This window comes from Tursiops truncatus, chromosome X, assembly GCF_011762595.2.
Source record: "Tursiops truncatus isolate mTurTru1 chromosome X, mTurTru1.mat.Y, whole genome shotgun sequence".
Classification (NCBI taxonomy): domain Eukaryota; kingdom Metazoa; phylum Chordata; class Mammalia; order Artiodactyla; family Delphinidae; genus Tursiops; species Tursiops truncatus.
Window position 1 is genome coordinate 116,463,280 of NC_047055.1, and position 27,353 is coordinate 116,490,632.

Here is a 27,353-nt window from a genome sequence, read left to right on the forward strand (position 1 = left end):
CGTTGACCGCTGATGCTTGGAATGGACAGTGCAGTATCTTCACCCTGAGGAAGGGAAAACACAGCAGCCTGTCCTTACCTAGGTCTCTGGGACTACAACCCACCGACTTCCACTCCCAGCGTTGGGCCTGTAGTGATACATTTTGACATTTGACAGTGGCATGCACAATGGCAAAATACTTTCAAGTGATGACAGTGGGATCTACAGTATTGAAATGCTACTTTACTTTTCTTTATAAACTCCACCTATTTGAAATTATCTAATAAACCATCAGTGAAGCCTGGCAAAATCTGTACTCACTCCTAATTCTTAAGGTATGAAAATGAGTACTTTCCTCCATCCATTTGAAAAAATAACTATTCAATAAATACAAGAAATATCACGTGTACATTCCCTTCCTTCCTTCCTCCCTTCCTCCGTCCCTTCCTCCCTTCTTCCCTTCCTTCCCTCTTTCTTTCTCCTTCTTCTGATAGAGCCCATTCAAAATCTACCTTGGGCTGCTGTCTGAGTAACTTTGCCTACAGCATTAGTCCATCCATTCTTCCATCCAGTTGTTTGTTCCATCACCCAACTACCATCCAATCATCCATCCACCCATTCATCCATCCATCATTAATTCATCATCCAGCCAACCAGTCATTGATCTACATTCATTGATCCATCCATTTATCTGTCTAACTAGCTAGCCAGCTACTCATATGTCTGTCCATCCAACTCTAAGCACATTAGTTGAGTGCCTACTCTATGCTGTCAGCTGTTTTACAAAATATCTTTTAATTTGGAGTTGTCTGATTAGTTCTTCCTGAGAGATTCAGGTCAAAAAAATCTGGTGATGGGGTAGGGCAGGAACACAGAACACAGAATTTTATTTTTAAAAAATATGTCTTCTCGGTGCATCACATCTAGAGGCACTTGTCAGTTTGTCTCATTGTTGGTGATATTCACCAAATTTCTCCCTTTACAAAAAACAAATGTCTCTTTATAATTAGTACATTGCTTGTAGGGGTGTTACATTGAGACCCTGTGAGTATCCTGTTCCTTAGTCATCTCCCACTCAGTGGTTTAGTATCCATTGAGGAGCCTCATCAGAATCAATTATTATTATTTGGTGATTTTCTCTTTCTGTTGCATCTTCTATATTGGTTGTCATTCTTTTGTAAACAAGAGCTCTTTCTTTTCTCTGCCTTCCTCCACCATATTCTTTAAAGCACTTTGAAATGAGCTCTCATGTAGGACTAATAGGAAATTCTACCTTGATCATCTTTGGGGCATCTTCACCACCTCCTCACCCGCTAGAAATTCACTAAGTTTCTAAGGGACTTCCATAGCGGTGGAAGTCCATCCTGGTCACCACAGCAGTGTCCACCATCCCAGCCATGTGATCCACTCAGGTCTGCCTCTTTGGAGCTTCTACAGATTTCTGGGACAAGAGAATCTTTGACAAGTCTGGGAGCCTCGTGTCTAACATCATGCCTCCATGGTGCCCTAACATCTAACTTGTGATAATCCTGAGGGAAACTCTTCTGCCCTCTGATTGCCTAGAGGTACTCACATCTCTTTTCTCCCCCTACCTCTATGATATCAAGCACAACTGGCTCAGTGTCTTGGCCTTTCACAAAGGACAGGAAGAATGTTTGAATTCAAGGCTACATTTTCCCACACTCCAGGGAAAGATTAAGGATCTGGTTACCATTTGGATTGGGGTAGCAGGGTCCTTAAAGGGTCTGAGAATGAATAACTTAAAAATTTACCTGTTAAATAGAATTTTTTGGAATGACCTGGGATTATAGCTATGAGTTGTAATTAGTAAAATGTGTTCGGAGTTCCAAAAACCTGACTTAACAAATGAATACAACTATTTTGTAATGAGTAGAGCCAAGGAATGATACCTGCAGTTTACAATGGTTACATCCTTTCTACAAAGTAATGTGAGTTTGCTTCTTGGTATCTCATTTCAACCTGATTTTTACCTAACATTTGCAGACCATTAATTTGTCAAATCTTGTGAGAGGAATTTATTACTTTTTTAAATTCAATTTTTGTGAAGTTCTCCTAGAGCTAAATTTTTTAACTTGCCAATTTACCATATGTTTTCCTCACATTCCTTCATGCAGTTTGTGTGTGTGAATGTACATACGTATATGTATGTGTATACAAACATATTCATTCATACAAATATATATATTCATTCATATACATATATATATATAATCCATGCAGACTTCTGATCTTGATAGCATCTTTTCACCTCATCAACTCTTTATGATCTTTGAAATTTATTTGAAAATACACAATGTCATCTATTTTCCCCATCATTCTAGGGTTCCTCTTCCCTTTCCTGATCTCCATGTTTGTACAGAAGACCATCCTTTCTCTTCCTAGATCCCAATCATTCTTTTTATGTGCATTTAGGAAGAACAAAGGACCTTCTGAAATGGAAGACACTGAAGATAAATGGGAAAACACAGTCAAAATTGAAAATGGCATCCCCTGCGATCCCCTGGACATGAAGGGAGGGCACGTTAATGATGCCTTTGTGACAGAGGATGAGCGGCTCACCCCCCTCTGAAGGGCTGCTGTTTTGTTTCCCCCTGAAACTCAACACTTGTTTCTGTGCAACTGCTGAACATCACAATTCATTGAGGGAAGATTATATATTTTGTTTCACCATTCTTCTTTTGTAAGAAATTTTGAATGTGCATGAAATTGAAAGGCAATGAATTATACCCATGAAGACCATTGGAATAATAAGCTGTTGACTATCCAGAATATTCTAAAATATTTCTCTGACAGCACAGTGTGTAAGTGTAGTCATGTGGCATTTGTAGTTACTGATTTTAAAATGCATTAGTATTTAAGCATTTCCAGCAATAAGGTCAGGCCAGTATATATATATCACACTTTAAAGACCTAAGAAAAAATACTTTTCCAGTGGAGAATGCCTATAATATGGTGTCCAAATCATTGAAAATGGATCCTTTTTGAATATCATTTATATCACTCTGTATATGACAAGATAAGCAAGAAGAACAAGTAATTACTGTAAATGGGTTGGATAAAAATGGGCGTGTTGATATACAAGGTGGAATTTGATCCTGTTATCATACCAACAGTTGCTTATATATATTTTCTGACTATCAGTCTCTAATAGGGCATCTGTATTCATTGATTATTTCTGCAGTTTGTAGAAGTACAATCTATGCTAACTTAATAAAGTGCTAATCATCTCTTTTTAAGTGACTGATTGTAGTCTGCAATTTATTTTCACACTGTGGAACATAGTAAGCCTTATTTTTATGTTATGTTTAATCTGCTCTCCAGTCCTAGAAATGAATTATTTTTGTTGTGTGTATCCCTGCTTGAAGACTGTAGTTTTTAGACTTGATTTTACTTTCAGGTAGGCCATGTATCATTCTAAATTCTAATAATAATTATTATACATGTATTAATAGAAGGAAAATATGCAGCTCAATCTCCCACTGCTATCACCCATAGTTGGTGTTCCGGCAGTAGTCGCTAACTCACTTCCCTGCCTCCAGTGGATACAAACTCTAAGAGGGGTAGTGGAATGCAGAAGGTTTATTGGGGAGTGCTCGCAGGAGATATACCTGTAAGAAGTGAGGAAGTCACGTGTGGTAGATACTAAGGTGTCTGTCATCTCCTGATGTTCACGCCTTCATGTAACCCTCTCTCCGTGAGTGCGGAGGGGACCTATGACTTACTTCTAATGAATAGAATACAGCAAAGCTGGTGAGATGTCACTCCTGCAGTTAATTTTTTTTTTTTTTTTTTTTTTTTGCGGTACACGGGCTTCTCACTGTTGTGGCCTCTCCCGTTGTGGAGCATAGGCTCCGGACACGCAGGCTCAGTGGCCACGGCTCACGGGCCTAAGTGCTCCGCGGCATGTGGGATCTTCCCGGACCGGGGCACGAACCCATGTCCCCTGCATCGGCAGGTGGACTCTCAACCACTGTGCCACCAGGGAAGCCCCCTGCAGTTAATTTATATGATATCTGAGTCTGTCTTGCTAGCAAACTTGTTCCAGAGACTCTCCTTGCTGGCTTGATTAAGTAAGTGGGCATGTTGGGAAAGCACAAATGAAACTGTGAGCAGGTTCTAGGAATTGCTGGTGGCCTCTCAGCACCAAAGATCGCCTCCAGCCAATAGCCAGCAAGAAGCTGGGATCCTCAGTCCTACAACCACAAGGAAATGAATTCTGTCAACAACTGAAGTGAGTTTGGAAGTGGATTTTTCCAAAGTCAAATCTCTAGATGATAATGTAGTCTGGCCAACACTTTGATTGCAGCCTGAGCAGAGGATCCAGTTGAGCTGTGCCCCGACTCCTGACACATGGACGTTGTGAGATGATAAATGTGTGTTTTTTAGGCCACTAAGTTTGTGCTAAAGCATTATGCAGCCATAGGAAACTAACAGAGTAGGATTAAGCAGAGGGAGAAGTAACCAGAAACATGGTTACAACAGAGGCCTCAGCCAATCCTTCAGGGATCTTAGGAGCTGAGGTTGTCCCTGATTGAGATAATGTGGCTGGGTCTTTGTATCTCTGCATTAGCTGGTTACGGTCATGGGTGCTCTCTGGGAAAGGATCTGCCCTTGGAAAGGGCAGTTCCCTGTGGCTGAGGGCAATTCCCACTGAAGGACTCAGCCATGAACCTTCAAAAGCCATTATTTCCAGAAGCAGGGGATGGGTATGTGGGCCCTAAAGAGGGGGCCTGGGTGGACCCCCAGAATATCCACGACACCTTCGCCAGTTATTTGGCTGCAATGTAGATTGAATGAATATCCAAAATGCAAACCTGATTCTGTTGGTTTCTCACATAAAAGCTTTTAAAAATGGTTTCTTATTCTCTTTACGATAAAGCCAGACTCCTTAACATGGAGCCTGCTGCGGTTTGACCCCCACCTTCTTCTCTAACTTCATCTCTCATACTTCTACCCTTCTGTTTCTCTGTTTCTCTCTCTCTCATCCAATCCTAATAGATCTCTCACTTCCAGGCCTGGAACACTCTGCCCCATCTTCCAGCCACTCTTCCAGCTTGTCCTAGAGTTTCTCTCACTTAAATCTCTCATCCTCCTAGACGTCTTTCGTGGGCCTCCAGGCTAAGTGCTCCTAGACTGCCCAGATAATGATACTCATCTTGTACTAGAATTATATTACACTTAAATGCGCTTTTGTAGAAAAAGGAGACCACAAAGGCAAGAGTGCCCTGGGGCCCACATAAGTCTTCTAATACAACCTTGTCTCCATAAAGGTTTTCATAACTCACTTCATTTTCTTCCCGCCTCTAACCAGATAGAATTAACCACTGCTTTGTAACCTCACCATATCTACACATCTTTTCAGTTATAACCATCACAATATTTTATTTTGACTATTTGTTTATATACCTTCACACTAAATGTAATATTCTTAGAGGCAGTGTTCAAGTCACTTAGCATACTGCCTTGTCTTCCTATTTCCTTCCCTTTCTGTCTTCATTCTTTCTTTCCTTTATTCTATAACGGTGAGCAAAATCGAAAACAGTCGCTGCCCTCATGGAGCTGAAAGTCTACATAGTCAGAACTCAATAAATGTGTGCTAATAAACAAGCAAATGAGATGGTGGCTGTCACAAGGCCATAGTCTTATACCTTCTGGGAGCAAAGCCTGGCCCCTCTCTGTAGGCGGAGGAGCTTGAATTGGTGGCTGCAAATTTTTTGACTTGGGCACCATTTTGACTTGGGCACCATGTACTCTTTAACGTTATTAGGGCTTCCTTATTTTTAGGAGAGGAATGAGATTTCAGTTGGTTTACTAAAGAACCATTTTCTATCTTACATCCTCTTGAGTTGTGTACTCCGTAATACGGTGGCCTTGCATATAGAATTGGTGAAACATCATCTGAATTCCATCAGTGTGCACTAGCAGGCACCATCCAAGACATTCATTCTCCAGAGGGTGGAAATTGTTCTTGGTGGGGAGAAAAAAAATTCAGTATTACAATGGTTTTTAATCCTCCAAAGGACCACAGTACGTAAACAGGTGTAAAGTGTATCTATGGTATTAAAATGTCCTGGGTGAGCTCTTAGGAGAAGATGTCTGAAAAGTCTCAATAATGGGAAAAAAAATTGAGAAACACTGATCCTAGATAAGCTTCTTATTTTGAAGGCATGGGATGGACCAATTTGATCATTAGATCATTTTCTTCACTGTTTATCCTGAAGGGGAGGGGATCTGTTCCATTGGCAAAGATCTGCTCCACTAAATATCCTTGTTGAGGAAGTTTTCCCTGCTAGCAGAGATGCGCTGTAAACTTGACAGTCAATATAACAGCAAAATAGAGCTTATGTCTCCTGCCCACTGGCTTTGACAAACACTCTGGGTAATTAGAGGGCAGTCAATCATCAACCATACCTTTCATTTTAAAAATAATGATCCTGTAATGTCCCACAAGGGAACACATTGTGAGGTGATATGTACTGGAAATAAAATGCTTTAAAGCGAGTGGAAATATAGCTGTCACTCCAGTCTCCAAGTCCTTAGCAAAAACTGTGATGAAACTGGAAAGACAGAAGCATCTGAAAACCAAGTCACTGCAGAAACAATGAGCTGGGATGGTGATATCTGGACTTGTTTCACAGAAGAAATGTAAATGCAGGTAGATTTTGGGTTTTGGGGTGTAGTTTCATCTACCATGTTTTCCACAAGGACTAACCAATACAAAACATCACTATATAAAAGAATGCAGTGAACTGTTGCATTTAGAATGATACATGATCAGATTCCAGATATTAGTATCACCAAGTGAAGTATGTGCATTTATCATCCCTGGATAAGGAACAAGGAATAGGACAGAACACAGGTGAAGAACCAGAAAGAGCATAAAATCCCTCAAAGTCCAAATTCCCAGTCCTTATTTCAAAGTTATGGAGCCCCTTAACATAGTATTTTATTTCCCACTTTACATCTTGTTTTGTTTCATAAAAAATATTACATGTCTAGTTACCTCAATTACACAAGCAAATGCATGGAAGTTTTTCCTTCTTTCTTACTAACTTTCCTTTGGCCCTTCCTCCCTCCCTCCCTCCCTCCCTCTCTCCCTTCCTTCCTTCCTTCCTTCTTGCCTGAAGAATTTATTGAGCGGAGGCACTCTGTGTAAGATAAGATGCTAGGTTCAGGAAATATAAACAGAGAGATAATTTCCTAGAAGGGACTTGTTCATAATTTATGACGAGATTCAGTTTATTACCAAGAATACCATTCTGTTTTAGGAAATTTTGGTTTGAATGAATGAATAATTTCTAGTTGTTATTTACTGAGTTATTTTGCTCTTTATTTTCACAGCACTGGTTGAAAATGGATTTGATATTAGTTATGGGCAGAGACTATGGGCCAGTTTATAAAGCACAGTGTTAGTCTCTTCTTTATTATAACACATTAGGGGCAGTAGTAGGATGCAAATAGTTGGTACAAGTCTTTATCATGGTACTGGGCAGTAGGGGAGAGTTTGGCCAGTAAAGAAATGACAACTGTGTCCCTAGAAGTAATTTTTCCATAGTTACTCCTTGATATTGCTTATATTTTTTGAAAATTAGTGAACATATGACAATAATATGGGCGTGGGGTGTTGGGTGAAGGGAGAGATTTCATCAGATGCAGAGAAAGTGATCCTAGGTTGGTTGGTTTGTTTGTTTTTTCCCAAGTGTCTGATGTCTTTTGGCCCAATCTGAAAGTAGGTTCCCAGAACAACAGGGCTAGGTCATATCCAAGACCATCGGAAAGGGTAGAACAAGAGCTCCTGGGCCTGGTGTAGAACAAAAGTGAGCACTAGCCGCCATGGGCAGGCAGGCCTAGAAGGTGCCACTGTCAGGTGCCTTGCTGCAGTAAACAAGTGGCCCCTTTTGCACAACTTAGCAAAAGTTCAGTTAAGACTCGTGTTAATCTCTCCTGGATTCCATTTGTCCTCCTCCACCGTAATTAGTGAACAGTGAATCAGGGTGGCAATATTCAGTTTGTATCAGGGTAGCTTTTTTTTTTTTTTTTTTTTTTTTTACGCGGGCCTCTCACTGTTGTGGCCTCTCCCGTTGCGGAGCACAGGCTCCGGACGTGCAGACTCAGCGGCCATGGCTCATGGGCCCAGCCGCTCCGCGGCATGTGGGATCTTCCCGGACCGGGGCACGAACCCGTGTCCCCTGCATCGGCAGGTGGACTCTCAACCACTGTGCCACCAGGGAAGCTCCAGGGTAGCATTTGAAAACTTAGGAGGTGGAACCAGATCAAATTGCTGCTATGCAATCATTTTTGACCTACAGAAATGGCAATTTCCTATACTTCAAGCTGCTAGTCAATTCTTTGGAATTTAGGAAAGATGTTCCCCATGTAAATATGTCATATATGGCAAGACAGCCTTCAGGCCAGTTCACAGGAGCATATTAACCCATAATGCAGCTGAAATGTTGTATATTTATGATGTACAGTATTAGAAGGCAAACTTATAATGCCAGCGATTTAATGGAAACAAACAACAAAAAAAGAAGACTAATAAGAGCCATCTTTGATTGTATTTTATTATCAGTGCTTGAGGAGAAGCAGGTTTTAATGGAACAATAAGGAAGTGCATGGAACTAGTGAAAGGAATTTAACTCTGAGGACCTTTAAAGGATGTTGATCCTGGCTAATTAAAAGTTAGGTCTCTCTTTACTGTCTTGGCTTCACCAATATCCACTTGCTCCCTAACTCTTTGCATTCTGGGTTCCATTCCCATAACCCTGAAGAAACTGCTCCCTCAAAGGTCACTAGGGAATCGCTGGTTGCCAAGGTCACGGCATCTTGGTCCTCACCCTCCTGAATCTTTTTGACACACTTGACAGTGTAGGGCGCTCTGCCCCCCTCTTTGATACACTCTTCCTTCTTGACTTTTCTGTGATATGATCCTATCCTTTTACTCATCCGCTCTCTCTAATCATTCTCCAAGAAGCCAGAGAAGAAGTTGAAAGGGAAAGAAAGACATGGGTGAAAAATTAAGAGATTTTGTGTAAAGTATAGTTGAGCTGTCAGTAGTGAAAGAAAAGAGAGTTGCCTCTTGTGCATAATGAAGGTCATGGAGAAAATACTTGGGCCTGAAGGTTCTCTCTGCTGACCACCAACAGGTTGGTTGCTCTTCAGAGAAGCCTTGGAGTAAGAGATAAAAGGTGCATAGGAGTCATTGTATGTTAAATAATCAGTGCTTCACACAGTGGTGGAGAGCACCAAGGCTAGGGGAATACACATCCACAATCTGCAACTCCGAAATCCAAAACTCTGAAAACCATTTGGCAGCAAGCCTGGCCCAGATATGATACTCTTTATGATCTTTACTGTACTCAGTGGTCTTTATTTATTGTACTTATTGAATGCAGAAATATTCAACTGTTTACTGATAGGATGCTGCCCCAGATCTCACAGGGTGTAGATTAATACATGGTATATGCACAGTATTACCACTAGTATCGCCTGAGTTCTAATCCTAACACCACCATTTACTAAGTGGGTGGCCCCAGGTGAGTAGGGCTTCATAAAAGCGGAGAGGAAGCAATCTGGTGAAATAACTTATTTCCGTTTGATGTAAATAGACTAGCTTTAAAAAGGAACTAATACTTGCCCTATTTGTCCAAAGTGTTGTTGCGAGAATAGAATGAAATAAAGAATAAACACAGCAAAATTAATGAAGAAAGTGTGCACTGTGAGTGAAATTTTTCATTGTTAAAATTGATAGTGAAACTTCTCAACTTGAGGCCATAAAGAGGAATAAGGATTTATTTAAGGAGAATATTTTACTGTATGAATAATTCATAACTACAATGGCTTAATCTCAGAAGTAGATAACCTACCCATCTAGGAAGACACAACTACACACAGATGAAGTATCTATTTGAATTTTCAACCCAAAGAAATTAAAAAAAAACAAAAACAAAAACAAACCTACAAAACTCCACTAGTGTAATTGCAAATAAAAAACTTCCAAGTCCGTACACATTGCTTCTAACTACCACGATGCCTTCATTTTTCCCTAGAGGATATAATTCTATATAAGCCCTGAAGAGACAGAGAGACAGATTGAGACAGAGAGAGGGAAACTTGTGGTAACTCAGCTAATCATCCCAGTATAAACTTCAGTTCAGTTAGGTAATGATGATTATGTTTTCAAATAATTACTCTTTTTTTTTTGACTATCATCATTGAACCAGTTGACATTTGTTGAATCAACTGGCCTCCCAATAAACTGAGTTAAAAATTATACCTGACTGGATGGGCAAGCTGTTTTGTTGAATTAACTACTTAATATGGTAGAACTTTGTGCATCCAGTCAAATTCTACTGATACTTAGACTCTCCTATATTGAGGATTGGTGCCTGTGACTTTTCTGCCAGGTATGTGGGGATGAGTCACCCATCCTATTTCTTCATTAGTTAGGACTGTTACAAGCAAAGACTCAAAGGTCCCTGGGAGGACAGGGCCACAAGACAGCAGTAGAAAAATTTCATATCATAAGCATTTTGGCTTTTTTTTTTAAATTTTACTTGAATTTTATTTTTTCATTTTTTATTTTTTTAATTATTTTTTAACATCTTTATTGGAGTATAATTACTTTACAATGTTGTGTTAGTTTCTGCTGTAGAGCAAAGTGAATCAGCTATACGTATACATATATCCCCATATCCCCTCCCTCTTGCGTCTCCCTTCCGCCCTCGATATCCCACCCCTCTAGGTGGTCACAAAGCACCGAGCTGATCTCCCTGTGCTATGCAGCTGCTTCCTACTAGCTATTTTACATTTGGCAGTGTATATATCTCAATGCCACTCTCTCATTTCATCCCAGCTTACCTTTCCTCCTCCCCATGTCCTCAAGTCTATTCTCTACATCTGCGTCTTTATTCCTGTCCTGCCCCTAGGTACTTCATAACCTTTTTTTTTTTCTTAGATTCCATATATGTGTGTTAGCATATTTGTCTTTCTCTTTCTGACTTACTTCACTCTGTATGACAGACTCTAGGTCCATCCACCTCACTACAAATAACTCAATTTCATTTCTTTTTATGGCTGAGTAATATTCCATTGTGTATATGTACCACATCTTCTTTATCCATTCATCTGTCGATGGACACTTAGGTTGCTTCCATGTCCTGACTATTGTAAATAGAGCTGCAGTGAACATTGTGGTACATGACTCTTTTTGAATTATGGTTTTCTCAGGGTATGTGCCCAGTAGTGGGATTGCTGGGTCATATGGTAGTTCTATTTTTAGTTTTTTAAGGAACCTCCATAATTTACTCCATAGTGGCTGTATCAATTCACATTCCCACCAGCAGTGCAAGAGTGTTCCCTTTTCTCCACACCCTCTCCAGCATTTATTGTTTCTAGATTTTTTGATGATGGCCCTTCTGACCGGTGTGATGTGATACCTCATTGTAGTTTTGATTTGCGTTTCTCTAATGATTAGTGATGTTGGGCATCCTTTCATGTGTTTGTTGGCAATCTGTATATCTTCTTTGGAGAAATGTCTATTTAGGTCTTCTGCCCATTTTTGGATTGGGTTGTTTGTTTTTTTGATATTGAGCTGCATGAGCTGCTTGTATATTTTGGAGATTAATCCTTTGTCAGTTGCTTCGTTTGCAAATATTTTCTCCCATTCTGAGGGTTGTCTTTTGGTCTTGTTTATGGTTTCCTTTGCTGTGCAGAAGCTTTGAAGTTTCATTAGGTGCCATTTGTTTATTTTTGTTTTTATTTCCATTTCTCTAGGAAATGGGTCAAAAAGGATCTTGCTGTGATTTATGTCATAGAGTGTTCTGCCTATGTTTTCCTCTAAGAGTTTTATAGTGTCTGGCCTTACACTTAGGTCTTTAATCCATTTTGAGTTTATTTTTGTGTATGGTGTTAGGGAGTGTTCTAATTTCATTCTTTTACATGTAGCTGTCCAGTTTTCCCAGCACCACTTATTGAAGAAGACTCTCTTTTCTCTATTGTATATTCTTACCTCCTTTATCAAAGATAAGGTGACCATATGTGCGTGGGTTGATCTCTGGGCTTTCTATCCTGTTCCATTGATCTATATTTCTGTTTTTGTGCCAGTACCATACTGTCTTGATTACTGTAGCGTTGTAGTATAGTCTTCTCTTTCTCAAGATTGGCTATTCGGGGTCTTTTGTGTTTCCATACAAATTGTGAATTTTTTTCTTCTAGTTCTGTGAAAAGTGCCGTTGGTAGTTTGATAGGGATTGCATTGAATCTGTAGATTGCTTTGGGTAGTAGAGTCATTTTCACAATGTTGATTCTTCCAATCCAAGAACATGGTATATCTCTCCATCTGTTTGTATCATCTTTAATTTTTTTCATCAATGTCTTATAGTTTTCTGCATGCAGGTCTTTTGTCTCCTTAGGTAGGTTTATTCCTAGGTATTATATTCTTTTTGTTGCAGTGGTAAATGGGAGTGTTTCCTTAATTTCTCTTTCAGATTTTTCATCATTAGTGTATAGAAATGCAAGAGATTTCTGTGCATTAATTTCGTATCCTGCTACTTTACCAAATTCATTGATTAACTCTAGTAGTTTTCTGGTAGCATCCTTAGGATTCTCTACATATAATATGTCACCTGCAAGCAGTGACAGTTTTACTTCTTCTTTTCTGATTTGGATTCCTTTTATTTCTTTTTCTTCTCTGATTGCTGTGGCTAAAACTTCCAAAACTATGTTGAACAATAGTGGTGAGAGTGGGCAACCTTGTCTTGTTCCTGATCTTAAAGGATATGGTTTCAGTTTTTCACCATTGAGAACGATGTTGGCTGTTGGTTTGTCATATATGGCCTTTATTGTGTTGAGGTAAGTTCCCTCCGTGCCTACTTTCTGGAGGGTTTTTATCATAAATGGGTGTTGAATTTTGTTGAAAGCTTTTTCTGCATCTAATGAGAGTATCATATGGTTTTTATCCTTCAGTTTGTCAATATGGTGTATCACATTGATTGATTTGCATATATTAAAGAATCCTTGCATTCCTGGGATAAACCCCACTTGATAATGGTGTGTGATCCTTTTAATGTACTGTTGGATTCTGTTTGCTAGTATTTTGTTGAGGATTTTTGCATCTATGTTGATCAGTGATACTGGCCTGTAGTTTTCTTTTTTTCTGACATCTTTGTCTGGTTTTGGTGTCAGGGTGATGGTGGCCTCGTAGAATGAGTTTGGGAATGTTCCTCCCTCTGCTACATTTTGGAAGAGTTTGAGAAGGATAGGTGCTAACTCTTCTCTAAATGTTTGATGGAATTTGCCTGTGAAGCCATCTGGTCCTGGGCTTTTGTTTGTTGGAAGATTTTTAATCACAGTTTCAATTTCAGTGCTTGTGATTGGTTTGTTTATATTTTCTATTTCTTCCTGGTTCAGTCTCGGAAGGTTGTGCTTTTCTAAGAATTTGTCCATTTTTTCCAGGTTGTCCATTTTATTGGCATATAGTTGCTTGTAGTAATCTCTCATGGTCCTTTGTATTTCTACAGTGTCAGTTGTTACTTCTCCATTTTCATTTCTAATTCTGTTGATTTGAGTCTTCTCCCTTTTTATCTTGATGAGTCTGGCTAATGGTTTATCAGTTTTGTTTATCTTCTCAAAGAACGAGCTTTTAGTTTTATTGATCTTTGCTATCGTTTTCTTCATTTCTTTTTCATATATTTCTGATCTGATCTTTATGATTTCTTTCCTTCTGCTAACTTTTGGGGGTTTTTTTGTTGTTGTTGTTGTTCTTTCTCTAATTGCTTTAGGTGTAAGGTTAGGTTGTTTATTTGAGATGTTTCTTGTTTCTTGAGGTAGGATTGTATTGCTCTAAACTTCCCTCTTAGAACTGCTTTTGCTGCATACCATAGGTTTTGTGTCCTCGTGTTTTCATTGTCATTTGTTTCTAGGTATTTTTTGATTTCCTCTTTGATTTCTTCAGTGATCTCTTGGTTATTTAGTAGTGTATTGTTTAGCCTCCATGTGTTTGTATTTTTTACATTTTTTCCTGTAATTGATATCTAGTCTCATAGCGTTGTGGTCAGAAAAGCTACTTGATACGATTTCAATTTTCTTAAATTTACCAAGGCTTGATTTGTGATCCAAGATATGATCTATCCTGTTCCTTGAGCACTTGAGAAGAAAGTGTATTCTGTTGTTTCTTGTTGGAATGTCCTATAAATATCAAGTCCATCTTGTTTAATGTGTCATTTAAAGCTGGTGTTTCCTTATTTATTTTCATTTTGGATGATCTGTCCATTGGTGAAACTGGGGTGTTAAAGTCCCCTACTATGATTGTGTTACTGTTGATTTCCCCTTGTATGGCTGTTAGCATTTGCCTTATGTATTGAGGCGCTCCTATGTTGGGTGCAGAAATATTTACAATTGTTATATCTTCTTCTTGGATTGATCCCTTGATCATTATGTAGTGTCCTTCTTTGTCTCTTCTAATAGTCTTTATTTTAAAGTCTATTTTGTCTGTTATGAGAATTGATACTCCACCCATCAGAATTTTTCAGTCCCTTTCTTTTTCTCTTCTTCTTCTGGGACCCCCTATAATTCGAATGTTGGTGTGTTTAATGTTGTCCCAGAGGTCTCTGAGACTGTCCTCAATTCTTTTCATGCTTTTTTCTTTATTCTGCTCTGCAGTAGTTATTGCCACTATTTTATCTTCCAGGTCGCTTATCCATTCTTCTGCCTCAGTTATTCTGCTATTGACTCCTTCTAGAGAATTTTTAATGTCATTTATTGTGTTGTTCATCATTGTTTGTTTGCTCTTTAGTTCTTCTAGGTCCTTGTTAAACGTGTCTTGTATTTTCTCCATTCTATTTCCAAGATTTTGGATCATCTTTACTGTCATTACTGTGAATTCTTTTTCAGGTAGACTGCCTATTTCCTCTTCATTTGTTTCATCTGGTGGGTTTTTACCTTGCTCCTTCATCTGCTGTGTGTTTCTCTATCTTCTCATTTTGCTTAACTTTCTGTGTTTGGGGTCTCCTTTTCTCAGGCTTTAGGTTCGTAGTTCCCGTTGTTTTTGGTGCCTGCCCCCAGTGGGTAAGGTTGGTTCAGTGGGCTGTGTAGGCTTCCTGATGGAGGGTACTGGTGCCTGTGTCCTGGTAGGTGGGGCTGGATCTTGTCTTTCTGGTGGGCAGGGCCATGTCCGGTGGTGTGTTTTGGGGTGTCTGTGAACTTATTATGATTTTAGGCAGCCTCTCTGCTAATGGGTGGGGTTGTGTTCCTGTCTTGCTAGTTGTTTGGCGTAGGGTGTCCAGCACTGGAGCTTGCTGGTCATTGAGTTGAGCTGGGTCTTAGCATTGAGACAGAGATCTCTAGGAGAGTTCTCGCCGATTGATATTACATGGGGCCGGGAGGTCTCTGTGGTCCAATGTCCTGAACTCGCCTTTCCTACGTCAGAGGTTCAGGCCTGACACCCGGCCGGAACACCAAGACCCTGTCAGTCACACGGCTCAGAAGAAAAGGTAGAATAAAAGAAAGAAAGAAAAATAAAATAAGATAAAGTTAATAAAACTTTAAAAAATTATTAATATAAAAAATTTCAAAAGGGGAAAAAAGAAGAGAGCAACCCAACCAATAAACAAATCCATCAATTATAACAAGTGCTAAAAACTATACTAAGATAAACATAAAAATCAGAAACTAGTCAGTCGCATACAGCAAATCCCACGTCTGCGGTTGCCCAAAGTCCACTGCGTCAATTTTCAGATGGTTCGTTTTCTATTCAGGTATTCCACCGATGCACGGTACCTAAGTTGATTGTGGGGATTTAATCCACTGCTCCTGAGGCTGCACAGAGAAATTTCCCTTTCTCGTCTTTGTTCGCACAGCTCCCAGGGCTCAGCTTTGGATGTGGCCCCGCCTCTGCGTGTAGGTCGCCTGAGGGCGTCTGTTCTTCGCTCAGACAGTACGGGGAGCCGCTGATCCGGGGGCTCTGGCTCACTCAGGCCCGGGGGGAGGGAGGGGCACGGAGTGCGGGGTGAGCCTGCGGCGTCAGAGGCCGCCGTGACGTGGCACCAGCCCGAGGCCGCCGTGCGTTCTCCCGGGGAAGTTGCCCATGGATCCCGGGACCCTGGCAGTGGTGGGCTGCACAGGCTCCCGGAAGGGGACGTGTGGAGAGTGACCTGTGCTCGCACACAGGCTTCTTGGTGGCAGCAGCAGCAGCCTTAGCGTCTCATGCCCGTCTCTGGGGTCCGCGCTGATAGACGCAGCTCGCACCCATCTCTGGAGCTCGTTTAGGCGGTGCTCTGAATCCCCTCTCCTCGCGCACCAGGAAACAATGGTCTCTTGCCTCTTCGGCAGTTCCAGACTTTTCCCCGGACTCCCTCCTGGCTAGCCGTGGCGCACTAGCCCCCTTCAGGCTGTGTTCACGCCGCCACCCCAGTCCTCTCCCTGGGATCCGACCGAAGCCGGAGCCTCAGCTCCCAGCCCCGCCCGCCCCGCCCCGGCGGGTGAGCAGACAAGCCTTTTGGGCTGGTGAGTGCCGGTAGGCGCCGATCCTCTGTGCGGGAATCTCTCCGCTTTGCCCTCCGCACCCCTGTGGCTGCGCTCTCCTCCGCGGCTCCGAAGCTTACCCCCTCCGCCACCCGCAGTATCCGCCCACGAAGGGGCTCCTAGTGTGTGGAAACCTTTCCTCCTTCACAGCTCCCTCCCACTGGTGCAGGTCCCGTCCCTATTCTTTTGTCTCTGTTTATTCTTTTTTCTTTTTCCCTGCCCAGGTATGTGGGGAGTTTCTTGCCTTTTGGGAGGTCTGAGGTCTTCTGCCAGTGTTCAGTGGGTGTTCTGTAGGAGTTGTTCCACATATAGATGTATTTCTGATGTATTTGTGGGGAGGAAGGTGATCTCCACGTCTTACTCCTCCGCCATCTGGAAGGTCCTCCACCTTTTGACTTTTATTTAGCACAATTCCAGGTAATCTAACGTGCTTTCTGAGGACCTAAAGAAAATTTAAACCTATGAATGCAAGAACTAAAATCTGCTTGCTCAAAAGCAACGGAGGCTTGCCAATGCTAATATCTTTGCCATCATTCCAAGGGTGACTGAAGCTCATATTAAATGCTCATCATATATTATAGTGTTTGTCTGCTAGATTATCATCTGCTTAGCTATAAAGGGGAATACCAAAGTTCATTTTAGTAGTACAGTGATTGCCGAAAGCCTCAGGTTACAGTTTCAAATATAGTGCTTTGACACAGCACATTCCAATAGATCGGGGTGGGGGGGGAAGCCATTTATAAAACCTCCCCAAGGATTATACAGGAGTCCTTTGGGGGAGAATTGAGGGTGTGGGGGGCTAGAAATCAGGGTACCTGGCAATTTTTCTCATAGTTTTATAGTTCATTTTTACTTTGTGTTGCGAGTGCAGATAGATGCCTTAAATATCTATGTATTCCCTTTCACCACCTTCCTGTCAGACTTATGTTTCTTTCCAGATAGATAGGTTATCTTAGTTAAGATTTAGTCATTGTAGATATGAATATCCGTATTGTAAAATAGTTTCCCTAAATCAGTCTTTTTTTCTTCTCTTTGTGGACTCAAGTTGAATAGTTTCAATAACACTTTTTCTAAAGAGTATAAAAGTTTTATTCACAAGGTCCATTTTATTCATGAATTTTTATTGCTTCTCATTATTTATTTTATTCAAAAGCAAGTATTACTAATCTGACTTAACAAAAGAAGAAACAGCTGAGCGAATTTAAATATCTTACCTGAAATCATGCAGCATTTAAAGATGTTCACATGTTGTTAGAGGGTTTGGAGCAACTGATTCCTTTAGTTTCCATATTTTAACTATACTGTTCTACGTTTAGCTTATTTCCGTTTAAAAAGGACTTTGTCATCAACTCCTCTTCCTGGAATGACTTGAAACATGTCATCAGTGCCATGCCAGCCATGTCCTCAATGGAGGAGAAGAGCTGGGTTTGGGGTGCCTGAAACCCCATGACTGGCTAATGTGCAGGGTGGTTGCCAGGATTATTCTTGGTCCAAACCAAATACAGTACCATGGGCAGTGGCATAGAGAGAAATCAGAATCTTAAACAGATTGAATGTGTTTCACAGCTGGAAAATTTTTAAAATGAGGATTATAGTTTTGCTTCAGCATTTGTATAGCTCTTTGGATCATTGTTGGCCATTCCTGTGCTATGCTTGATTTAGGTCATTTGCTATTTATACTTGGCTCAGGGGTAATGAAAGGCACATTTTAGTGGCTGTGATAAAACTGCAATCAGAACTGCAACTTTCCTCATCCTATATTGAGTCAGACTTAAATGGAGGAAGAAAACCCTGACATATCCTGCTAACATGGAAAGTCAGGGAATTCCCTGGTGGTCCAGTGGTTAGGACTCCACACTCTCACTGCCGAGGGCTCAGGTTCAGTCCCTGGTCAGGGAACTAAAATTCCACAAGCCACACAGCACAGCCAAAAAAACCCAATAAACAAAAAACAAAAAACCCCGAAATAAACAAAACAAAAATTAAAAAACAAATGGAAATTCAAACCATGATATCATTCCTTTACTTAAGCCTCTCCTCTCTACCCATCTCTTTCTAGGTAGAACCCAACCTCTCTAAATGGTGATGGGGCCCTACACGATCTGCCTTCGGTTCCTGTACACCTCCTGCTACCTTTTTATTATAAACATTATCATGCATAAAGAAAGGTGGAGGAGTAGTATAGTGAACACCCACTTATCCACCACCTAGATCTAACCATTCAAAACGAATTATAAAGGACTGGGAGAGATGAGGTGCTGAGAGGGTTGGAAATGAAAGGAGAGAGGACACACCGGGTCAGGCTGTTAGAGATGTAATGGAGGATGGGCTGGGCTCCTTACACAGGGAGTGGGAGGTAGGGGTGGGGAGGGGAGTGGGGAAGAAGCCCCATTTGGACTGTGGTTGGGGCTCATTCTCAGGGCAGCATTTGCTTTCCTTTGTTTGTTTCCCAGCTTTATAGAGATATAACTGACCTATAACACTGTGTAAGTTTAAGGTGTACAACATGTTGATTTGATATAGATTTCAAAGTGATGACCACTATAGTGTTAGCTAACATCTCTATCACATCACATAATTACCATCTCCTTTTTTTAAAAAATAAATTTACTTATTTATTTTTGGCTGCATTGGGTCTTCATTACTGCACGCAGGCTTTCTCCAGTTGCGGTGAGTGGGAGCTACTCTGTGTTGCGGTGCATGGGCTTCTCATTGTGGTGGCTTCTCTTGTTGCAGAGCACAGGCTCTAGGTGCACGGACTTCAGTAGTTGTGGCTCACGGGCTCAGTAGTTGTGGCTCGTGGGCTCTAGAGCGCAGGCTCAGCAGTTGTGGTGCACGGGCTTAGTTGCTCCACAGCATGTGGGATCTTCCCGGACCAGGGCCTGAACCCGTGTCCCCTGCATTGGCAGGCAGATTCTTAACCACTGCGCCACCAGGGAAGTCCCCCATCTCCTTTTTTGTGGTGAGAACATTTAAGATTTACTCTTAGCAACTTTCAAGTATTTAATATAGTATCATTAATTATAATCACCATGTTTTACATTAAATCTCCAGAACTTAGTTGTCTTATAATTGGAAGTTTGTACCTGTTGACCAACATCTCCCCATTTCCCCCACCCCAACCCCTGGCAACCACCACTCTACTCTCTGTTTTTAAGAATTCGGCTTTTTTAGATTCCACATAGAAGTGATATCATACAGTATTCATCTTTCTATATCTGACTTATTTCCCTTAGCATAATGCCCTCAAGGTCAATCCATGTTGTCATGAATGGCAGAATTTCTTTTTTTTTCTCATGGCTTATAATAGTTCAATATATATGTGTGTGTGTGTGTATATATATATATATATATATATATATATATATATTTCCACGCCATGTTTTTTTCCAGGTTCATTGAGATGTAATTGACATATAACACTGTGTGAGTTTAAGGTGTGCAAGGTAATGATTTTTATTTATTTATTTATTTATTTATTTATTTATTTATTTGCAGTACGTGGGCCTCTCACTGCTGTGGCCTCCCCCGTTGCGGAGCACAGGTTCCGGACGCGCAGGCCCAGTAGCCATGGCTCACGGGCCCAGCCGCTCCACGGCATGTGGGATCCTCCCGGACCGGGGCACGAACCCGCATCCCCTGCATTGGCGGGTGGACTCTCAACCACTGCGCCACCAGGGAAGCCCTGATTTTTTATATACATATACTGCAAAATAATTACCACAATAAAGTTAGTTAACACACCCATCACCTCAAATAGTTACAATTTTTCTTTTTGTGGTGAGAACTTATAAAATCCACTCTCTTACCAACTTCCAAATATACCATACAGTACTATTAACTATAGTCGCCATACTGTACACTACATTTCCAGAACTTCTTTATCCATTCATACATTGACAAACACTTATGATGTTTCCATATCCTGCCTATTGTGAATAATGCTGTAATAGACACAGGAGTGCAGATATCTCTTTGAGATCCTGTTTTCATTTCCTTTGGATATATACCCAGAAGTGGGGCTGCTGGATCATATGGTAGTTCTATTTTTTAACTTTCTGAGGAACCTCCGTATTGATTTCCATAGTGGCTGTACCAATTTACATTCCCACCAACAGTGCACAAGGGTTCCCTTTTCTCCATCCTCACCAACACTATCTTTTGTCTTTTGATGATACCCATTTAAAGAAGTGTGAGGTGATATCTCATTGTGGTTTTGATTTGCATTTTCCTGGTGGTTAGTGATGTTGAGCACCTTTTCATGTATGTATTGGCCATCTGTATGGGTTTTTTTGGAAAAATGTCTTAAAAAAGATAATGCTATGTTGTGTTTCCATTGTCATTTGTTTCAAGATATTTTTTAATTTCTGTTTTGATTTGTTCTTTGACTTATTGGTTGTTCAGGAGTGTGTTGTTTAATTCCCACACACTTATGAATTTTCCAGCTTTCTTCCTGTTATTGAATTCTAGTTTAATACCACTGTTGTTGGAAAAGGTACTTGGTATGATTTCAGTCTTTTAAAATTTGCCAAGATTTGTTTTGTGACCTATCATATGATATATCCTGGAGAGTGTTCCATGTGCACTTGAGAAGAATGTGTACTCTGCTTCTGTTAGATGGAATGTTCTATATATGTCTGTTAGGTTCATTTGATCTAAAGTATGGTTCAAGTCTAATGTCTCCTTATTGATAGTCTGTCTGGATAATCTATCCATTGCTGAAAGTGGGGTATTGAAGTCCCTACTATTATTATATCGTTGTCTACTTCTTTCTTCAGATCTGTATTTGCTAAATATATATAGGTACTCCAATGTTGGGTGCACATATATTTACAATTGTCATATCTTCTTGATGAATTGACCCTTTTATCATTATATAATGACCTACTTTTCCTCTTGTTACCATTTTTTTAGTTAAAGTCTACTTTTTTCTGATATACGTATAGCCACCCCTGCTCTCTTTTCGTTTCCACTTGCATGAATTATCTCTTTTCATCCCTTCACTTTGTGTGTCTTTAAAGCTGAGGTGAGTCTCTCGTAGGCAGCATATAGTGGGTCTTGTTTTTTAGCTACTCTATGTCTTTTGATTGGAGAATTCAATTTATTTACATTTAGTGTAATTCTTGATAGGTAAGGACTTACTAATGCCATCTTATTCACTGTTTTCTAGCTGTTTTGTAGTTCCCTTGTTCCTTTCTTCCACTCTTGCTACCTTCCATTATGAATTGATGATTTTCCATAGTGGTATGCTTTGATTCCCTTTGCTTTATCTTTTGTGAATCTACTGTAGCTTTTTGTTTTGTGGTTACAACAAGGCTTACATAAAACATTGTATGGCTATAACAGAATATTTTATGCTGATAACAATTTAACTTTGATCACATACAAAAACTCTCCCCTTTTACGCTCCCCTTTTATGTTTTTGATGTCAGAATTTTTTTTTTTTTTTGCAATACGCGGGCCTCTCACTGCTGTGGCCTCTCCCGCTGTGGAGCACAGGCTCCGGACGCGCAGGCCCAGCGGCCATGGCTTACGGGCCCAGCCGCTCCGCGGCATGCGGGACCCCCCGGACCAAGGCACGAACCGGCGTCCCCTGCATCGACAGGCGGACTCCCAACCACTGTGCCACCAGGGAAGCCCTACATCTTTTTATATTGTGCATTCATAACCAAATTATTGTAGCTATAGCTATTTTAAATAATTCTGTCCTTTAACCTTTATACTAGAGTTAAGTGGTTAACACACCACCATATTACAGTATTAGAGTATTCTGAATTCTTTACCAGTGTGTTATACATTTTCATGTGTTTTCATGCTGTTAATTTGCACTCTTACATTTCAGCCTGAAGATTCCTTTCAGCATTTCCTATAAGGCAGGTCTACTGGTGATGAACTCCCTCAACTTTTGTTTGTTAAAGAATCTTTATCTCACCTCCATTTTTGAAGGACAGCTTTGCTAGGTAAGGTATTCTTGGCTAACAGTTTTTTTTCTTTCAGCACTTTAAATATATCATCCCATTTTCTCTCCCAGCTTGCAAGGTTTTTGCTGAAAAATATGGTTATAGCCTCATGGGGGCTCCCTTGTATGAGAGAAAAATTTTTTCTCTAGCTGTTTTAAAAATTCTCTCTTTGGCTTTGATTTAGATAGTTTTATTATAATGTGTCTCAATCCAAGACAGAGAAGACTGTCTTGGATTGAAATTTTGGGGCGACCTATTAGCTTTGAGAACTTGGATGTCCAAATCTCTCCCCAGGTTTGGGAAGTTTTCAGCCATTATTTCTTTAAATAGTCTTTCTGCCTCTTTCTCCCTCTCTTCTCCTTCTGAAATTCCAATGATACAGACATTATTTCTCTTAATGGTGTCCCATTAGTCCCATAGGCTTTCTTTATCCCCTTTCATTATTTTTTCTTTTTCCCAGAGCAGCATTTAACTGGAGCTGTGCCCAGCCATGTCCTCCCCGTCAGTCAAGGCCAAATTCAAACCCTCCTAAACCTTCCTCAGCCTATGAAACCTTCCAGAGACAAAGATTACACAACACCCTTCAATAGTGTACGTCAGTGTTGACCACTGTCAAGCGATTCTCCCTTAAGACTAAACTTGAATTCTTGCCATCATGTCCTTTCAGCCCATTTCATCCTGTCCTTTTCTTGGGAGAGACAGAGCTGTCTGGATAATATCTCCTACATATTGACGTCAACAAATTTCAAGGCAGAAGTACTATATCATTTTCATCTATTTTTAAAAATCATAAATATCTTCTTCTTCAACAATCTTACTAGCTCTTTTGAACTTGACCACATCCTACGGAAAGAGGCAGGAGTTGAAAGGAAAACACACTGACAGGTTAATCCCAGTTTTCTTACTGGGTGACACAGAGCTAGTTACTGATCATGCTGAGTGTTTAGAAAGTAACAACTTCCACAAAGGTGGTTGTGAACACTCAGCAAGGTGATCTACAGTAAATGCTTTAAGTGTTAGTTTTCTCCCCTGTCATGTTAAAGTCAGGGCTAATTATTTGTATCGACATTTTGTTTTATTTTTTCCTTATTTCTCCTATTTGTTATTGAGACCAGTGCAAATGCATGCATATTCTTGTCTAAACAGGATTAGTTACTTTGTGCTCAAATGTCTTGGCAGCTTTGCTATTGGGAGTAGGTAATTTACTATTCTGCTGGCCCTGACTGAGATGTAAAGAGGTGGAATCACGCACACATGATTCTTGAGAGTACTATGTTCATAGTGCCGTCTATCTAGGTCAGCGTCCCTTAACCTCACACTTGACATTTGGGGCAAATAATTCTTATTTGTGGGGAGCTGTCCTATGCATTGTACAATGTTTAGCAGCATCCCTGACCTCTACCCACTAGATGCAGGAGCACCCTCCACCCAAGTGGTGACAACCCCAGATGTCTCCAGGCATTGTCATTTGTCCCCTGGGATGCAAAATCATCCTGGTTGAGAGCCGCTGCTGTTTGTTACTGATATAGACTTGCTTTGAAGAGAACAAAATGACTGCCACACCATCTGAGGTTGTCATCTGTGAACCTATGATCTCTAATTACTCTCTATTCCTGAACATTCTCACCCTACTGAGAAAAACAGCTTTTCACCGAAAAAGGGTAGAGCACCAATGGCCTCCCTTCAGTGAAAATTGTGAAGATGAATGCAGTAAAAGGAATGCAAGGAGGAACTGTGTTTGTAACTTGTGCAAGTTTGATGTCATTGTGGGACCATTTTTCAAGCTGTCCAGCTACACCTGTTATGCTTCTTTATGCCTTGACTGTCCCTCTCTTCCATGTCTGTAACAGGAATTCCTTCGAAAAGCCCTTTCTGACCACAAAGAGTCTGGGCATGAAGTCAGGCTGCTGAGGTTCCAACCCCAGTTCTGTTCATTTCCAGCTTTGTGATCTTGATTCCATGCCTCGGTTTCCTCACCTAGAAATTGAGGGTGGTGCTAGCACTTACCTTATAGGGTTGTTGTGAGGATTAAATGTGGGGGCACATGTAAAGCAGTTACATTCTGCCTGGCACATAATAAGCACTCAACAGAGTTTGGATTTTATTATTACTGTTACTGTTATTAGTAGTATTAGTCTCTATGATTCAGAGTCTCATCTCCTTTGTAAAGCCTACCTGACTGACTCCTTGTGCCCACTCTGACCTCCTATTTCTCTGAAATCATGAAAAGTTTTATATTCTTACGAATCAGAATTTGTTCCATCATCTTTTATCTGTGTCTTCTGAGTAAAATTTCCCAATAACACAGGATGCAATGAGCCAGAGATTATGTGTTCTATATGATTTGCATTCTCTCATCCATCTCACTTAATTGGATAAGTAGTTGTTAATACTGTTGAGGGGATCTATATCCCTGGAAAAAGTTGGGTAGTGGTTTGGGAAAATATCTTTTCTTTCCTATTAGAACTTTCTTCTCCCCTTGCCCACTCTTCTTGGTTGTATCATATATATTCAGTGGGTAGAGACATCAGCATGCTATTGAGACTGAGGTGGAAACTCCCTCCAGACCAAGGCACAATTCAGGAAGATCTTACAAGCTCTGTCTTCTGTGCCTGAAATTCATAAGGACCCACATTCATGGTTGGAATGAAATCTCTACAGAAAATATCCCAGAAATAGTGGGACATTCTACAGTGGGTGGAATACGCATGACCTATATTACATATATGAAAAGCATCCCCTCCTACTCCCTTAAGGCAAAACCAGGTTTAGCTGGAGGTCTACCATTCTCCAACATGAACCAGATGTAAATCTTGATTAGTCTAAGCCAATTATGCTAGTCCCCTGAGAAAGCTTCCCTTAGTCTTAAAAAAGTCATTAAAAAAGAGAGAGATTCACAGGAAGAAACTGCTCCTCTTTCCATGTTGTCATTTCTAGATGTGATGCTTGAAATGAATGTAGCCATCTTGTGACCCCAAGGGAAGCTTTAATCAGAGCAGAGCCAACATGCCAAGGGTAGCACGGTAGAAAGATGGAAGAAACCTGGGTCTTTGATGGTATCATTAAGGCGCTAAGTTAACTAACTCTGGATTTAACATATCATGGTCTTTTATTTGCATGAGTTAATATGTTTTCCTTGTTGTTTAATCCAGTTGAGTAAGAGTGTCTTCTTACTTGCAACCCAAGAGCATCCTATCTGAATAGATAATTTGGAAAGACCTTGGTGAAGTTATTAAGAGATTGTATAAGTTAGCTTTTTGCTACACAAAAAGCCAGCCTAAAACTCCGTGGCTTGAAACAACAGCCATTTGTTTAGTTCATGAGTCTATGGGTTGACAGTTTTGTCTGGGCTCACCTGAGAAATTCTTCTGGTCTTAGCTGCTCTCACTTATGCGTCTGTAGTCAGTTGCCAGGGAAGCTGGGGGCTGGCTGGTCTAGGATGGCCTCAGCTTGGTTGTCTCATCTCTGCTCCAGTGGTCCCTTGCTCAGGCTTGTTCACTTGATAGCTACTCAGCCTTCAGAGAGAGAGAGAGAGAGAGAGAGAGAAAGAGAGAGAGAGGGAGAGAGAGAGAAAAAGAAAGGATGGACTGGCCCACTATTACTTCTGCCACATGCCATTGGCCAAAGCAGATTCAAGAAGAAGGAAATAGACTATATATCTTTTTTTTTTTTTTTTTGCGGTACGCGGGCCTCTCACTGTTGTGGCCTCTCCCGTTGTGGAGCACAGGCTCCGGACGCACAGGCTCAGCGGCCATGGCTCACGGGCCCAGCCGCTCCGCGGCACGTGGGATCCTCCCGGACCGGGGCACGAACCCGTGTCCCCTGCATCGGCAGGCGGACTCTCAACCACTGCGCCACCAGGGAAGCCCAGACTATATATCTTGATGGAAGAAACTGCAAAGTCACATTATAAAGGGTGTTGATACAAAGAGGAGTAAAGAAGTAGTTTTGCAATCTACTACAAATATCTTATAGTGAAAGATAAAAAAACCCTCTCCCTGATTAGCTGAGCATCATGGTAAACAGTGGGTTAAAATGTGGACACCTGTACTTGTTAATCAGACTTAGGCCCTTTAGTTAACCTCTTTAAGCCTTCATTTATAATCCTATTAGATGGAAATTATCATAATTCCTTACAGGGTGACAGTGAGGATTCCAGAAGATACTGCTTGTAAAGTGCTTAACATAGTCCCTGGCATATAAATATTAACCATGATTTGAAATCTATAAAGACAGGCTTGTATGCTCTGGTTAATGCCCTAGAATCCTCTCTTCCTCTCTCTCACTTTTCCTCCTTCTCCTGTCCTTTCTTAGTTAAACAACACTGTGAGTCATTTCTTATCCATTCTGCCACTCCCCTTTACCCCATGACTATTCTAGCTGGCAGCTGCATCACAGCATCCCCATACCTGTCAGAGGCTTGTGCCTCCAGTGGAGCTCTTTAGGATGCTGGCTTGCCTATGCCTGATGTTCACTGATGGGTGTATTGGGGCCTGACCTAATGCCTTGCCTTGTCCTGGGCCTTGTTACTTCTGGGGTTTTTTGGTGGTACGTGGGCCTCTCACTGTTGTGGCCTCTTCCGTTGCGGAGCACAGGCTCCGGGCGCGCAGGCTCAGCGGCCATGGCTCACGGGCCCAGCTGGTCTGCGGCATGTGGGATCCACCTGGACTGGGGCACGAACCCATGTCCCCTGCATCGGCAGGCGGACTCTCAACCACTGCGCCACCAGGGAAGCCCGACTTCTGGTTTTTGATAAGCAGCAGCTCTCTCTTTAGGGAGAGTGCCAGGTTGAAATCCCACCTGAGTAATATATGGAGATTTTTGCCCTCCCCCACTGCTTTTCCAGTTTCCCAAGGAGTATGTTACTTGTCG

The 27,353-nt window shown here is 41.1% G+C and overlaps 1 protein-coding gene across 4 annotated transcripts in view; it reads left to right on the top strand.

Moving 5' to 3' along the window:
* Positions 1-3,244, top strand: part of CLTRN (collectrin, amino acid transport regulator) — a 79,034-nt gene extending 75,790 nt beyond the window's left edge. For 3 of the 4 annotated variants that reach the window (XM_033849807.2, XM_073798850.1, XM_073798852.1), the window contains one exon: positions 2,413-3,244. In XM_033849807.2, coding sequence (XP_033705698.1) covers positions 2,413-2,569 — 157 coding nt within the window. In that variant the 3' untranslated portion in view covers positions 2,570-3,244. The remainder of the gene's footprint in view (positions 1-2,412) is intronic. The other variant, XM_073798851.1, reaches the window with a different exon arrangement.
* Positions 3,245-27,353: the final 24,109 nt, after the last annotated feature.